We start from the raw sequence: 17343 nt of genomic DNA, 5'->3' as shown, positions 1-17343 counted from the left end.
TGCTATACCACGTTGGCTTTGAAATGAGTCATCTGCATTGAGATGGTCTGCAGTGCACTGTGGGGGTGGTATCTGAATATTGTCTTTATCCTGTTTATTTCTACCATATTTGCTTTGAAATTTGTTATTTGCATTGAGATGCTGTGTGGTGAGGGACTAGGGCAGGGGTGACATCATGTGGATGAGGGAGAAGTGAGTAGGATGGACTCGTGGGTCTCTCTTTAGGTTCCAAATGGCATCCTATTCCCTATTTAGTGCACTACTTTTGAAGAGGACATATAGGGCTCTGGTCAAATGTAGTGCACTATATAGGGAATAGGGTACCATTTGGGAGAAATTATTTTGTCTGGCAATGGCATCTACGGACTGGCCTGACGGTTGTTGTTGGCTGAGAATGCAGGCTTCATGGTTGAGATGATTCACTGCATGATTTTCATTGCTGTTCTTATTTGCTTGTCTTTGAGAGAATTGACAGTGGTTTATGATAGTCGGAGATGCAGCATCAACATACTTTTCTTTGTTTATCAGTGTCTTTTGTCGTTGACTCAGCATAATACACACGTACTGTGAATCGTGTATTATATTGCAAAATAACATCAATTCAGTGGTTATTTTCAGTTCGCGGACTGGGAGTGGTCCTGTTATGCGTAGTTGAATATTGGCGAATCACAAGCTCGCAATCTTTCATGGGGAAAAACGCAGAACACGGTAACAGCCTAGAAAGCGGACTTGAGGATAGTCACAACCAACTGTCAGTCAACAAGTTTAAAGTAGGCTCGTATTACTTTAAAACGCAGAATTGGGTATGCGCAAACTGTAGGCTGGCTACTGGAGACGTGTGAATCCGAATAGAGAAGACCTGTATTATAACCATAGAGAAAATGACACTCCAAGCAACATTTTACCTATGTTTTTTCTTATTCTTTTGTGATAAAACTATTTGTTTTGGAACTTGCGCATCAACTACATATTCCGGTAAGTAGGGTGCTTTCCATTTTCATCACTAGGCATGCGCGCCCCGTTCCTGGCTAAACTCGTTGAAAGATAATCGCGTTTCCATAGGCTCAACTGCTACTTAGAGAGTCCGTGGTAGCACATTATTGTTTTGAATGGGGTTTAGGTTCAATAATGGGACTTCAAGCCCCTTTGTTCAATTTCAAAAGCAGGAAGTAACGTACGCTTGCCGTATAATCAAATTTTCTCATTCCGCATCTGCTTTCAAAATGCGTAATGACCATTTTATAAAGTATATCCATCTTAATTAAAATAACGACCTCTTGAAACTCCTCTAGCGTTTAAAATGTGCAGCCCTATTGAGCAGTGATGCCAATTTAGCAATTTTGTTGCTAGATTTAGCAATTTTTCAGACTACCCTGGCAACTTTTTTTTCAAACATCACCTAGCAACAAATGTGGCTACTTTTTAAAATGTATTTGGACATTTTAGCAACTTTTGAAAAGTGACTCAAACGCTAAAATGCAAGCATTTTCCCTCTAAATGACACAAATGGTTTTCTCTGTCACACACTCAGTCACAACACACGTGCCTGGCTGCAAAAGTGCATTGTGAGTGACGTCAGCAGCAGGCGTTCAGCTCGTGCACAGGCAGCAGCAATTTCAGTAAATTGCAAATCATTGTTGCCTGACTGCAGCAGCAGTAGTACGGATTCTACGAGCAAAACCCAATGAATGTAGTTGGTCACGAATGTTTGATCTTGAACAGAACTTGCAACATCAATCAACATGTCTCAATCAAAATTGTACAGCCAGAAGTACAGAGAAGATTGGGAGTCTGTACCTGAACAAATGTCAAATCATATTTTTTGACGAGATGGCCAGTCAATTTGAGTAACGTTATTGTGTATGTCACGTAATGACATCACAACGTCATTTAGCAACAAATCAACCTGCCTCTAGCAACTTACCTTGAAAATTAGTTGGCAACACTGCTATTGAGTATTTGGTACAATGGTGCAAAGTCATTGCTGCAAGGTTGCACGCAGTTGAAGTGATCAAAATGTTGCAGAATGTGGTCGTTATTGGTGTAACTGTAAAAACAGTTTGCATGATCATATCCCCATGGTCAAGTAACGTTACTGTTTTCGCTTTCTCCCAGTAGGCCTCTCTTTAATGAGCATAGGCCACTTTATTAGACATATACAATGTTGCAGTACCAGCCTATAAATAGCTAATCTCATACTCATCATAGGCTGAATATGTTCAACTCAGAGATGCAGTCTGTTTTGCTTCTGAGTTCAACTGCTAACCTATTATTATAAAGGCACAAGGCGAGACCCAAGTGCAGACACAGGAGGCAGATGTTTGAGCTCTGATATTTATTATAACAAAAGAGGTAGGCAAAAGGCAGGTCAGGGACAGGCGAGAGTTCATAAACCAGGTCAGAGTCCAAACAGTACCAGGCAATAGGCAGGCTCGAGGTCAGAACAGGCAGAGTGGTCAGGACAGGCAAGGGTCAAAACCAGGAGGACTGGGAAAAATAGGAGCTAGAAAAACCGCTGGTTGACTTGGCAAAACAAGACGAACTGGCACAGAGAGACAGAGAACACAGGGATAAATACACTGGGGACTAATGGGGAAAACAGGTGACACCTGGAGGTGGGTGCAGACAATCACAGAGACAGGGGAAACAGATCAGGGCGTGACAATTATACAGTACACATGATATCGTTTATGGTTTTACATTTACGACAGCTACTGTCAGTTGAGTTTTTCTTCCTAGTTTGTTCAGTGAATCAGGTCAATACATTATGGAGAATTAAACCATTTAATTTCATGTTGTTTACTGTTTAATAGTTCCTTATATGGTCTTCCTTATTACACATGCACGTTCACATTTGCACACTTTATACTGTATCTAATTGTTGAAAATAAAGGCTGTTTTCAGCTCATCGAAAGTGTTTCAGAGTGAAACATCATACCCAGTTGTATTCAATTGGCCTCTAATTCAATGAAATTCTTTAGTCCAGATTAGGAAATGATAAAACCACTCTGTATTGTTGGTAGAATGTTTAATGGATTTAAAGCTGCCATATGATGGAGGATAAAAGCAATTGGCCTGCACACTGAGAATATTATCAGCAATCAATGTTGGAGACCATGAAAAGCACAGGCCCAATAGACCCCTTGCGTGTTTAGATTATGTTTTTTTGCTTATCTGACTGGTTGATTGCCTTGAAATTTAGTCTTGGTTCCCTGCCTCCACGGCAAGCTGTATTTAAACATACTAAACATACATTTTGTTGAGTGAACTTATATCGTTGTAGTGATGTCACTATACTTAATAACCATTTTATTATGACTATAATATCACTATATTTACTTATGTTCATGATCATTTCCAGGTAACGACATCTTCACCATACAGCATGTGAGCACAGGGAAGTGCCTGGTAGCTACGTCCACGTCTGGGACTGGAGTTTCCGGGATAGCAGGGGCTAAGTCTGGAGGGTCCGGGTTCAACGTGACCCTGGGGGAGTGTGACGGCTCCAGGGGGTCCCAGTGGAAGTGGGGGTCCGGCCACCGTCTCTTCCACGTGGGCACGTCCCAGTGCCTGGGTCTGGAGGAGAAGACCAAGGCCCTGTCTCTGTTCAGCTGTAGCCCCATGGAGAACACCATGCTGTTGTGGCGCTGCCTGGACGGGGCCGTCTATACGGTAGACCAGATGGGCCTCATGGTGACCGACGGGCTGGTCAGTGCCAAGCGCGACTCCTCAGACGCCTGGAGGAGGGATGAGTCGACCGATAATATCTGCCATCGGCCGATGCGCAGTGAGTGTGTTCTGTCCTCTGAGCGGCTTATTCTCCTAATGGAATAGAATAGAACATGAAAGAATATAATAAACATAGGCCTACATGAGATGGGCAAAACTATCTATGCTTATTTACATGTATAAAACCTCTAGCCACGTTTTACAAGAATGCGCTGAACTTAGATATACACTACCGTTCAAAAGTTTGGGGTCACTTCGAAATGTCCTTGTTTTCCTTGAAAACATACATGAAATGAGTTGCAAAATGAATAGCAAATATAGTCAAGATGTTGACAAGGTTTTAAATAATGATTTTTAATTGAAATAATAATTGTGTCCTTCAAACTTTGCTTTTGTCAAAGAATCCTCCGTTTGCAGCAATTACAGCCTTGCAGACCTTTGGCATTCTAGTTGTCAATTTGTTGAGGTAATCTGAAGAGATTTCACCCCATGCTTCCTGAAGCACCTTGCACAAGTTGGAATGCGTTGATGGGCACTTACATATGGTCAAGCTGCTCCCACAACAGCTCAATAGGATTGAGATCCGGTGACTGTGCTGGCCACTCCATTATAGACAGAATACCAGGTGACTGCTTCTTCCCTAAATAGTTATTGCATAGTTTGGAGCTGTGCTTTGGGTCACTGTCCTACTGTAGGAGGAAATTGTCTCCAATTAAGCGCCGTCCACACGGGATGGCATGGCGTTGCAAAATGGAGTGATAGCCTTCCTTCTTCAAGATCCCTTTTACCCTGTACAAATCTCCCACTTTACCACCACCAAAGCACCCCCAGACCATCACATTGCCTCCACCATGTTTGACAGATGTGGTCAAGCACTCCTCCAGCATCTTCATTTTTTTTTCTGCATCTCACGAATGTTCTTTGTGATCCGAACACCTCAAACTTAGATTTGTCTGTCCATAACACTTCTTTCCAATCTTCCTCTGTCCAGTGTCTGTGTTATTTTGCCCCTCTTAATCTTTTCTTTTTATTGGCCAGTCTGAGATATGGCTTTTTCTTTGCAGCTCTGCCTAGAAGGTCAGCATCTCGGAGTCGCCTCTTCACTGTTGACTCTAGTTTTGTTTCCTTTCAAGTCAAACGGCAGTTTTCTAGCTATCTTCAGCCATCTTCCACCTCTGCACTGTTTTGAGAGAAAAGTTACATTGTTCACTGCAGCCTTTCCTCTCGCTCATAGGCGTCCTAAAACATGTTCTCTACTAGCGATAGACAGCCTGCCTCAGAGCTGTCCACATAGTTCTAATGCTAGCCCGCCAATATTGCTAAACTGCATTTGCATTTTAATCTGCATTAGAATGATTTTAGTCGCCTATTTTAAATTGTTGGTGTTGAACTAGGGTATGGTGACTGCCATACTGTGCCATACCCAATTGATGCCCCCTGCGCATCACATTAAATAAATACCCTTGACCCTGTTCCATTTGAAATCGTCTCTATGGCACTGTATGCCAGTTGTTTGCCAGTGACCTTGTGCAAAATGATACAGTTTAACATGATCTAAACTCTGGCCCTCCATTGAAAGCAGCAGCTTTTGTATTTAATTAATGTGTTCTGTGTACAGGTCCTACATTAAGGACCTGTACACAGACCTGTCCTACATACTAAATCCAGTTGAGTTAACAGTCAAACTGTGCGAGGTCGTATCTTTAGATATGTCCAGATTGAATACTGCCTCCAATATTCCTAATAAACTCATTTGAAATGGGTGCCATGGGATTCATTCAAATGATTTCTCCTCTACCCATAGTTGTCCACACCACCAATGGGACGTCGACCGGGGAGCCCTGTGAGTTTCCCTTCCACTACAACGGCAGCTGGTACCACGAGTGCCTCCCCGACGACCAATCATCTGAACTATACTGGTGTTCCACAACCTCCGACTTTGACGCTGACAAAAAGATGGGATATTGTTTAAAACATGGTACGTTTATAGACACAAATCATGATTCTGGAATCAATCTACTACCAGTCTTCTTGTACCGTTTCCCTTCACATATAATGATTACTGGAACTAGTACTAGTAGAGTACTTAAAGGAAAATATATTTTGGTATTTGTTTCATTAGTCCGTTGTTGATATAATCCCAAAATGTTTTGCATGTCAGCAATCAAATTCAGTTGTAACTTTCTGACAGCAATCAAATTCAGTTGTATCTTTCTGACAGCAGTCAAATTCAGTCAGCCCGATTGCTGACACACAAAACATTTTGGGATTATATCAACAACGGACTAATGAAACAAATACCAAAATATAGTTTTTGGATGAAGTTTTCTTTTAAGTACCCTACTAGTCTGGGTGGTGTTTCCCTTTAAGAGAAGGGAGTAGAAAGAGCTTTGCATCAAGATTGGGCTCGATTCTATTTCAGTTCCCGTCAGTTTAATTAAGGATGTGAAATTGGCCATAGGAGTGCAAATCATTTTACGGAATTGACTGGAATTAAGATTGACTTGACTCCAACTCTGCTCTGAACCTAGTCTCTCGAGCCAGACTGCTTACTTCCACAGTCTTTGAATGTTTCAGTCTGGCTACACGAGACTGCTCTGAATCCACAAAGCTCCTTCACTTTGGCATGTTTGGTGTGATATTTTCCCAGATGAAGTCTTTTACGATGGATTACATTGTTTTCAGTGTCTGATGATGTCAATCCTCTGTGAGGCTGTGTAGGGCTTCTGACTTAGTTTAGAAATACATGTATGGAGTTCAGACTAGAGATCGACCGATTAATCGGAATGGCCGATTAGTTAGGGCCGATTTCAAGTTTTCATAACAATCGGAAATCGGTATTTTTGGACACCGATTTGGCCGATTAAATTGTTTATTTTTTTTACATCATTATTTAATCTTTATTTAACTAGGCAAGTCAGTTAAGAACACATTCTTATTTTCAATAACGGCCTAGGAACGGTGGGTTAACTGCCTTGTTCAGGGGCAGAACGACATATTTTTACCTTGTCAGCTCCGGGATTCAATCTTGCAACCTTACAGTTAACTAGTCCAACGCTCTAACCACCTGATTACATTGCACTCCACGAGGAGCTTGCCTGTTACACGAATGCAGTAAGCCAAGATAAGTTGCTAGCTAGCATTAAACTTATCTTATAAATAACAATCAATCAATTATAATCACTAGTTAACTACACATGGTTGATGATATTACTAGTTTATCTAGCGTGTCCTGCGTTGCATATAATCGATGCGGTGCGTATTCGTGACAAAGGACAGTCGTTGCTTATGGTGTACCTAACCATAAACATCAATGCCTTTCTTAAAATCAATACACAGAAGTATATATTTTTAAACCTGCATATTTAGCTAAAAGAAATCCAGGTTAGCAGACAATATTAACCAGGTGAAATTGTGTCACTTCTCTTGCTTTCATTGCACGCAGAGTCAGTGTATATGCAACAGTTTGGGCCGCCTAATTTGCCAGAATTTTACGTAATTATGACATAACATTGAAGGTTGTGCAATGTAACAGGAATATTTAGACTTATGGATAAAATACGGAACGGTTCCATATTTCACTGAAAGAATAAACGTCTTGTTTTCGAGATGATAGTTTCCGGTTTCGACCATATTAATGACCTAAGGCTCGAATTTCTGTGTGTTATTATGTTATAATTAAGTCTATGATTTGATAGAGCAGTCTGACTAAGCGATGGTACTTTCTTCTCCAACACTTTGTTTTTGCATTATTTAAACCAAATTGAACATGTTTCATTATTTATTTGAGGCTAAATTGATTTTATTGATGTATTATATTAAGTTAAAATAAGTGTTCATTCAGTATTGTTGTAATTGTCATTATTACAAATACATTTTAAAAAATCGGCCTATTAATCGGTGTCGGCTTTTTTTGGTCCTCCAATAATCTGTATCGGTATCGGCGTTGAAAAATCATAATCTGTCGACCTCTAGTTCAGACACTGTTTTTATTTGGCATATGTTTGACGATAAGTTTTCCTGAAATATGGAACGATACATTTGTCTGTTGGATGCTAGTTGAGAAATGCTGTAGCAAAACAATGTGTTCAGCGGTATTGTTGGATACGCACAAAACCCCCGAGATACACACACACATATACTACCTCAATTCTGAAACCCCTCTCTGATCTCTCTCACAGAGGAAGGCTGCAAGGCCCTGTTCGATGGCCCTGAGGAGGGACCATGTTATGAGTTTGTGTCCCAGGTCGCGGTGACATGGCAGGAAGCGCTGGACTCTTGTCGCAGCCAGGGAGCTGACCTGCTCAGCGTCTCCAGCTCAGAGGACCAAGCCTTCCCCATCTGTAAGACTGCCTTCCACTATAGTGGCTGTCTATGGCCTCATTCAAACAAAAAAAATATCCCAAACCTGTATTACAGGAAGAGTAATATGAATGATGTACTGCAAAGATGCAGTACTTGGAACTACTCGGCACATACTACTTACTTGGAAGTAATTGGGGCTACAGTACTTGGGACTACAACTACTTGGCACAAAAATAGTATTGTAGTGTAGGAGTTTATAGTGTAGTATTTGTGCCTGTACTTTCAGGATTAGACACACTGGAATTACACTCTCAATTGTTTAGAAATAAAAACACATACATATCACGGGTCATTGTCAGTTTTCATACTATCACTTCAGTTTTGGCAGCAGCTGCGGCTTGAGCGGGCGCGCGCACCCACACCCTCAGAGAAAGAGAGCTTTCTCTATGACTGTTCCTTCACCACACAGGAAAGGAACGTGTTTGTGTGCACTGCAGGATGGTGCACTTTGCAGATGTTATTTGATCTCATTGTATTACAGAGAGGGTGATTTATACAAGGAAGCTTTTAGACGAGAGACACTGCACAGCAAGCACAACTGTTATTGTTCAGAACCATCATCATCCATCATTATTACACTATTATCCCAGGTTAGAAGACATATAAGGAACCTATTTCCCTGACTGTAAAGAGGGGGTAAAACATAGCTATTTTTTTATTGACTAATTGCCGATTTGATATATGCCCTCAAGGTCAGTAAAAATGAAGATTCCGTCATCTACTTTGTAGCTAGATTAGCTTGTCTAATCTTGTCTCGTCTCTGTTCTGTGTGGACTGAAGTGGACGTGGCCCATAACAGCAGGCCAGACAGGATGTGGATCGGCCTACACCAGCTGGACTCGTCTCAGGGCTGGCAGTGGTCAGACGGCTCACCCCTCAACGACGTGCGCTGGGACAACGGTGAGGATGCAACACATACAGACACACTGCTTTAGCATGGTACTTTGTACAACTGTGGCACAACTATGTAATAACCATGGCACAACTATGGTACATATATGGTACTATGGTACATATACATATATAGCAATGTCACAACTAGGTTACAACTATTTATAGTACAACGATATAGCCGTGGCACATATACTGTATAGTACACGCATTGGTTGGTACAGGTATGCCACAGCCATACCACCCTACTGCCTGGCACCCATCTCATTCTCCAGCCTGTGTCACAATGCCACCAGGGAAACACAGAGGCCAGTGTTGTGTTGTGAGCAGGCAGGCAGGGTTGTTGTGACTGGATGCAGCACTGCACAGGGACAGGCAGTGTGTGTGCTTGAGGACTGTCGTGAACGAGCTTGAACGACAAGTCAACTTGCCTGAATGGGCCTCTGTATATAACCATTAGCACGTGGCCTAGTCAAAAGTAGTGCAATGTATATGGGAATAGGCTGCCATTTGGGGTGACTGCTGTGTCAGAGTGGTGATGACGTCATTATCACGTTTCATGTTTCGAAGTAACAATGTTTATTACAACAACAGGAGCAAAGGTGCAGGATGACAGGCAGGGTCAGGTCAGGCAGAGGTCGATAATCCAGAATAGTGGGGTAAAGGTACAAGACGGCAGGCAGGGTCAGGTCAGGCAGAGGTTGGTAATCCAGAATAGTGGGGTAAAGGTACAAGACGGCAGGCAGGGTCAGGTCAGGCAGAGGTCGATAATCCAGAATAGTGGGGTAAAGGTACAAGACGGCAGGCAGGGTCAGGTCAGGCAGAGGTTGGTAATCCAGAATAGTGGGGTAAAGGTACAAGACGGCAGTCAGGGTCAGGTCAGGCAGAGGGGTCACTAGAAAAACTAGAAAACAGGAATTAAGACAAGACAGGAGAAAACTGGCAACAGAGAACACAGGTATAAATACACAGGGGATAACGGGGAAGATGGGCGACACCTGGAGGGGGGTGGAGACAAGCACAAAGACAGATGAAACAGATCAGGGCGTGACAGTCACTGTCCTTCCTCAGAGCCCTTTGACCTCTCGGGGTTGTGTTTTTGTCAACCCTCAGTACCGAGGAGTTTACTACAAAGCAGTATCAATGAGCAAGCCTGCTAACTTTGATAAACAAACAGAATAAACTACTGATTTGCTGGTTCATTAGGAAAGCTAAACTAAGATTGTGTGTGTGTGTGTGTGTGTGTGTGTGTGTGTGTGTGTGTGTGTGTGTGTGTGTGTGTGTGTGTGTGTGTGTGTGTGTGTGTGTGTGTGTGTGTGTGTGTGTGTGTGTGTGTAGGGATGCCACACACATCGATCCTTAGGGAGTCAGACTGTGGATTCATGAATTCGAAAAACTACTACGAGAGTGAGATCTGCGATAAAAAACTTCCCTACATCTGTAAGAAAAACGTCAACGTCACCCAGTCGGTAGCAACAGGTGAGAGTCAACCAGTTTATCACATTAATAGGGAAGGTCTTACTCTTTTATCCTCCAATTAGATACACTGTATTTCTGTCCTCTGCCAAAGGGATTTATGTAGCACTTTTCCAAGGTGCTGAAGCACTTTACATTTCAAGGCCATCCTAGATTTGCAACTCAATTCAACTGTATTTTTCCCTCTGTTTTTAATCTTTAGAGTGCTCTTCCAAGTGCTCAAATGTTTGATTTACATGTCAGGCCATCCTAGCCTTTTAACTCACACAATATTATTTCTATCTATCTTTTCTTGATCTTGTTTTTTTCTGCAGAGCCTTTGGTGTATAAATCCACCATATGTGACGAGGGCTGGGCCCCTTGGAACATGTTCTGTTACAAGCTGGTGAAGGATGAACCAAAGATGTTTGCTCAGGCTGAAAATTACTGTAAGACCATCGGAGGAGGCCTGGTCAGTCTACACAGCCTGGACAGCATGGAGATGATCAGCACTCAGTTCCATGCAGGTACACCGCACACTCAGAGAAACCAATCACGAGATGTGTTGGGCGTGTGGATCGGTCTGAACGGGACGGGGAACCCAGTCACCCTTAGCTGGGTTGACGAGACACCTGTCTCCTTCACCTACTGGGACAGGAATCATCCTATCCAACCCTCAGGACACTCTCACTGTGTCTACTACTTTGGAGAGGTGTGTGTGTGTGTGATCATTATGCAAGATGGTTTAGCCTACAACAGATCTTGCTTGTTTACTTCTGGATATGTTTCAACAATAACATGCTCTGACAGGCTAACCATTTGCTAAGAAATAGGCAGTAGGTCCCATTGCCCTCAGGACACTCTCACTGTGTCTACTACTTTGGAGAGGTGTGTGTGTGTGTGATCATTATGCAAGATGGTTTAGCCTACAACAGATCTTGCTTGTTTACTTCTGGATATGTTTCAACAATAACATGCTCTGAAAGGCTAACCATTTGCTAAGAAATAGGCAGTAGGTCCCATTGCTCACTTCATTTCATCAACATGACATTGTACTCATAGCAGACCTTAAATGTTGGGCATTTACAACCCCTAAAGGAAGTCTATGTACGGTATCTCTAGACCCATGCCTTTATCTCCTTTTTCTGTTTCCAGTCTCATGGCTGGAGGGTTGGGAGCTGTACCCAGGAGCTGCCTTTCATGTGTCAGAAGAAAGGAGAGGTGAACGAGTCTTCTACGACAGGATGCCCTCCTGAAGGGGTAAGAATTGTTCCCCCGCCCCAACCTCCTCTTCCCAGGACACGCTGTACCTTGTTGAGCTCTTTTGATTGATTTAATTTGTTTAATTTATTCTTTTTTTATTTTATTTTATTTCTGAGGACAAACAACACATGGCATCTAGCTGTAGGGTAACAGTTCAATGATTATTTATTTAATTTATTCGTTTTGTTTACATCTCTTCCGCTTCCTGAAGGACTGGAGGAGACATGGGAACTCGTGCTACAAAGTGGACTCTAAAGAAGTGTCGTTCAGGGACAGGTGTGACCTCACCATAAACAACAGGTACAGCCATTCCTCGTTTTCTCTTTCATTCCTCCTTTTAGCTCTGTATTGTCCAGTCACTGTAAAGTCAACGCTGTATTTCAGAGAAATTGCCTTGGAAGGGTGCCAAAACCCAACAGCATTCCACATCAACTCTCAACAGTGTGGTCTCACTAATTGTCTTGTTCCCTCGTGCAAGGTCTAAAGTAGTGCACTATATAGGGAATAGGGTGCCATTTAGGACTCAAGGCTCAATCGTTCTTCAATGTGTTCTCCACAGGTTTGAGCAGGCGTTCATCAATAGACTCCTTGCAGAAGAGATCAACGTAAAGAGACAGTATTTCTGGATGGGCCTCCAGGACATAAAGACTTCAGGGGAGTACCAGTGGGTCACTCAGGATGGCTCGGGAACCAACGTCACATACACCAACTGGGGCGTGTTTGAACCAGGTTAGTCCCGACTGAGAAGTATTCTGTAATTGGGTGAGGGTTTAACCTTGTTGGGGTTTCAGTGGTCAGAAATGGAGAGAAACGAGTGATTGGTGTGCATGAGTTACGTGTGTGTCTGTGTGTGTGTTACATACGTGTGTATGCGAGTTACTTACGTGTGTGTCTGTGTGTGTGTGTTTTTCAGCCCTAGCAGGGGGCTGTGCAGTGATGTCCACAGCCAAGCCTCTGGGTAAATGGGTGGTAAAGAACTGCACCATGTTTAAAGCTGGCTCCATCTGTAAGAGAGACATCGCCGCTCCACAGCCCCTAGAGCCTGAGCCTGACCCTAACCTCCCCTGTCCCGATGGGTGGACATCCAGGCCTGGCATTTCCTACTGCTACAAGGTATGTGTAGGCCTGTGTGTGTCCTTGAAATGAATTGACGCAGATTCAGTTTACTTCACTCAGCAGTGTCCCCTTGATGCGCCTTAGGGACCGTGTTGGTTTAAGTTACTGTGTCGTTGCACATTGAGGTCTCATGGTGACCTGATTGCGGTATGTTAGTGTGTTATAACAACATTACCGTAGGGTCTTGGTGTGTTAGTATTGGTAACCATGGCAATGCTGTGTCAGGTGTTCCACGAGGAGAGGCTGAGTCGTAAGCGCTCCTGGGAGGAGGCAGAGAGGTTCTGTGAGGCCCTGGGGGCCCATCTGCCCAGCTTCAACCACCCACAGGAGATGAAAGCCCTGCACTATGTTATGAGAGACTCCATCAGGTAGGGGCCCTTGCGCGCACACACACACACACACATACACGCTGCACCTACCACTTGCGCATATACTCACATGCACGCACACACGTCATTCTTTTCATCTCAGCGATGACACAAACTCAATCACAATAGTCAGACTGGTCTAGCCACCTCAACTAAACAATGTGAATGTATGTTTATAGTCACATTCCAACAGCAGCAACTTAATGCCAGCTTTATGCAGTACACACCACACTGCCATATCGCTCATAGGTCAGAGCTTACACACCGCTCTAGTTCCCACCACTGTAACTGTCCCCAACACCCAACACAGTTACCACACACATCTGTGTTTTCAAATTCACACAGGATCATCGTCTTTATGCTAATGTGAGCTGATTCCAGTCAAAAGTAACAAGTATGGTTCATATCAGGACACACCCTGTCCTGCAATGCTCTGCAGGGGGAAGGTGCATTCACTAGCAACAATATACTTAAGACACTGGAAGATTGTTTAAACTCTGCCTTTTGAGCACACAAAAATTCTAATAAACCCCCCCAAAAAGATGTGAGAATGATATGTTTGTTAACAGTGTTTGTGTCCTGTCTGTCCCAGTGATGACCGGTTCTTCTGGGTGGGGCTGAACAGGAGAAACCCAGCTGCTGGTTCCTGGGAGTGGAGCGACAACAGGCCTGTGAGTAGAGGACAAAAACATTGTACCTCTGTGTGTAACTCCCGTAGAGAGACTATAATAAGTAACCATTATTATAATATACATGTCGTGATTCATCCGAAGGTGTCCATGGCCATTTTCCCCCAAGAGTTCCACGAGGATGACGAGTACAACCGGGGCTGCACAGCCTTTAAGGTGGGTTGGTTCAGATACTGGAATACAGCCTCAACACTACAGAGCAGCTGCTGGTGGGCGGTCGTGGCAGTTGTCACTACTTAAACCCGCCCTCATTCTGTGTCCATGTCAGCTTCTTCCTACATCACATGCTCCATTTTAGAGCTCCCTCTCACTACATCTTTTGCACTGTCATTATCATCAGGGCCAGGAGTTTTAATACCTATAAAAGCCACTGGCCCCAGGGTACAGAAACATGTTGGCGATGAATATCTGTCTACAGTTGTCATATCGATTTTATTTATTATTTATTGATCCGTTATTTTACCAGGTAAGTTGACTGAGAACACATTCTCATTTGCAGCAACGACTTGGGGAATAGTTACAGGGGAGAATGAGCCAATCGTAAACTGGGGATTATTAAGTGACCGTGATGGTTTGAGGGCCAGATTGGGAATTTAGCCAGGACACCGGGGTTAACACCCCCTACTCTTACGATAAGTGTCATGGGATCTTTTTAATGACCTCAGCGAGACAGGACACCCGTTTAACTTCCCTTCCCGAAAGACGGCACCCTACACAGGCAGTGTCCCCAATCACTGCCCTGGGGCATTGGGATATTTTTTAGACCAGAGGAAAGAGTGCCTCCTACTGGCCCTCCAACACCACTTCCAGCAGCATCTGGTCCAGGGACTGACCAGGACCAACCCTGCTTAGCTTCAGTAACAAGCCAGCAGTGGTATGCACGGTGGTATGCTGCTGGCAATGCTGAAATGGTTTGTCGTCTTGAAACAAATGTCTCTTTCTCTCTCTTTAACCAGACACTGAAAGGAACCTTAAAGAGTTTTTTTGTCTTCCTGATGCACGAATTCCCTCCTCTGCCGTTTTACGCCACCCCATTCCACTGTGACGTCAGGCTGGAGTGGGTCTGCCAGATCCCCCGTGGTAACCACACACACACACACACACACACACTGGCCACGTGATTGTAAACGTGTCCTAGCTCCTCCTTAGTTTCAATTCAAAAGTGTCTCTTGTGTAGTGTCTGCTTGACCCACGTTGAACCGGTTGGCCAACATAACAGTCCTCTGTCCATTTTTACAAGAAACCCTAATTTAGGAGTCAGAGTTTGGGGAAATGTTTGGTGACCTTTACACGTTCACTCTTGCATTCTCATAGTTTAAAATAACTGTTTGTTTGTTCATTTTGAAATAGGAAAAACTCCCGAGAACCCAGAGTGGTACAATCCTGGTAAGTCAATCAAATTTCAATTAAATGTATTTATAAAGCCCTTTTTACATCAGCTGACAAAGTGCAATACAGAAACCCAGCCTAAAACCCCAAACAGCAAGCAATGCAGGTGTAGAAACCAAGAGAGGAACCAGACTCTGAGGGGTGGCCAGTCCTCTTCTGGCTGTGCCGGGTGGAGATTATAACAGTACACGGCCAAGATGTTCAAGCGTTCATAGATGACCATTAGGGTCAAATAATAATAATCAGTGGTTGTAGAGGGTGCAACAGGTCAGTACCTCAGGAATAAATGTCAGTTGGCTTTTCATAGCCGATCATTCAGAGTTAGAGACAGCAGGTGCAGTAGAGAGAGTCGAAAACAGCAGGTCTGGGACAGGGTAGCACGTCCAGTGAACAGGTCAGGGTTCCATAGCCGCAGGAAACTGGAGCAGCAGCACGGCCAGGTAGACAGGGGACAGCGAGGAGTCATCAGGCCACGTAGTCCTGAGGCATGGTCCTAGGGCTCAGGTCCTCCGAGAGAAGAGAGAATTAGAGGGAGCATACGTAAATTCACACAGGACAACCGGATAAGACAGGAGAAATACTCCAGATATAACAGACAGACCCTAGCCCCCCCAACACATAAACTATTGCAGCATAAATACTGGAGGCTGAGACAGGAGGGGTCGGGAGACACTGGCCCCATCCGACGATGCACCCGGACAGGGCCAACCAGGCAGGATATAACCCCACCCACTTTGCCAAAGCACGGCCCCCACACCACTAGAGGGATATCTTCAACCACCAACTTACTACCCTGAGACAAGGCAGAGTATAGCCCACGAAGATCAAACCCACGGCACGAACCAGAGGGGTGCGCTAACCTGAACAGGAAGATCACGTCAATGACTCAACCCACTCAACTGACGTCCCTTCTAGGGACGGCATGGAAGAGCAACAGTAATTCAGAGACTCAGCCGCCGAAATAGGGTTAGAGGCAGAGAATCCCAGAGAGAGGGAAACCGGCCAGGCAGAGACAGCAAGGGTGGTTCGTCGCTCCAGTGCCTTTCCGTTCACCTTCACACCCCTGGGCCAGACTACACTCAATCAGACAGTGCCTTGCAAAAGTATTCACCCCCCTTGGCATTTTTCCTGTTTTGTTGCATTACAACCTGTAATTTAAATAGATTTTTATTTGGATTTCATGTAATGGACATACACAAAATATGTATTCACCCCCTTTGCTATGAAGCCCGTAAATAAGATCTGGTACAACCAATTACCTTCAGGAGTCACATAATTAGTTAAATGAAGTTCACCTGTGTGCGATCTAAGTGTCACATGATCTGTCACAAGATTTCTGTATATATACACCTGTTCTGAAAGGCCCCAGAGTCTGCAACACCACTAAGCAAGGGGAACCACCAAGCAAGGGGCACCATTGCTTAAAGAGGCATGTTGGCAGACTCCCCCAAAATATGGAAGAAGGTACTCTGGTTAGATGAGACTAAAATTGAGCTTTTTGACCATCAAGGAAAACGCTATGTCTGGCGCAAGCCCAACACCTCTCATCACCCAGAGAACATAATCTCCACAGTGAAGCATGGTGGTGGCAGCGTCATGCAGTGGGGATGTTTTTCATCAGCAGGGACTGGGAAACTGGTCAGAATTAAAGGAATGATGGATGGTGCTAAATACATGGAAACCTGTTTCAGTCTTCAAGAGATTTGAGACGGAGCAGGACAATGACCCTAAGCATACTGCTAAAGCAACACTCAAGTGGTTGAAGGGGAAACATTTAAATGTCTTGGAATGGCCTAGTCAAAGCCCAGACCTCAATTCAATTGATAATCTGTGGTATGATTTAAAGATTGCGGTACACCAGCGGAACCCATCCAACTTGGAGCTGGAGCAGTTTTGCCTTGAAGAATGGGCAAAAATCCCAGTGGCTAGATATGCCAAGCTTATAGAGACATATCCCAAGAGACTTGCAGCTGTAAGTGCTGCAAAAGGTGGCTCTACAAAGTATTGTTTCACAATAAAAAATATTTAGCATCTTCAAAGTGGTAGGCATGTTGTGTAAATCAAATGATACAAACCCC

At 43.9% G+C, this 17343-nt stretch overlaps 1 protein-coding gene across 3 annotated transcripts in view; it reads left to right on the top strand.

Moving 5' to 3' along the window:
- The first annotated feature begins 679 nt into the window (after positions 1 to 679).
- The window catches only part of LOC139373230 (lymphocyte antigen 75-like), a 45035-nt gene continuing 28371 nt past the window's right edge, over positions 680 to 17343 (top strand). Inside the window, exons 1-16 of one of the 3 annotated variants that reach the window (XM_071113505.1) lie at positions 680 to 975; positions 3362 to 3787; positions 5534 to 5707; positions 7911 to 8072; positions 8875 to 8994; positions 10324 to 10464; positions 10776 to 11152; positions 11596 to 11700; positions 11915 to 12003; positions 12263 to 12432; positions 12617 to 12816; positions 13045 to 13187; positions 13780 to 13858; positions 13961 to 14032; positions 14833 to 14956; positions 15227 to 15262. In XM_071113505.1, coding sequence (XP_070969606.1) covers positions 882 to 975; positions 3362 to 3787; positions 5534 to 5707; positions 7911 to 8072; positions 8875 to 8994; positions 10324 to 10464; positions 10776 to 11152; positions 11596 to 11700; positions 11915 to 12003; positions 12263 to 12432; positions 12617 to 12816; positions 13045 to 13187; positions 13780 to 13858; positions 13961 to 14032; positions 14833 to 14956; positions 15227 to 15262 — 2512 coding nt within the window. In that variant the 5' untranslated portion in view covers positions 680 to 881. The remainder of the gene's footprint in view (positions 976 to 3361; positions 3788 to 5533; positions 5708 to 7910; positions 8073 to 8874; positions 8995 to 10323; positions 10465 to 10775; positions 11153 to 11595; positions 11701 to 11914; positions 12004 to 12262; positions 12433 to 12616; positions 12817 to 13044; positions 13188 to 13779; positions 13859 to 13960; positions 14033 to 14832; positions 14957 to 15226; positions 15263 to 17343) is intronic. The other 2 variants (XM_071113506.1, XM_071113507.1) reach the window with 2 other exon arrangements.

The sequence above is a fragment of the Oncorhynchus clarkii genome, chromosome 18, assembly GCF_045791955.1.
Source record: "Oncorhynchus clarkii lewisi isolate Uvic-CL-2024 chromosome 18, UVic_Ocla_1.0, whole genome shotgun sequence".
Classification (NCBI taxonomy): Eukaryota; Metazoa; Chordata; class Actinopteri; order Salmoniformes; family Salmonidae; genus Oncorhynchus; species Oncorhynchus clarkii.
Note: the sequence above shows the minus strand (reverse complement) of the source record. Positions and strands in the feature narration are given on the sequence as shown.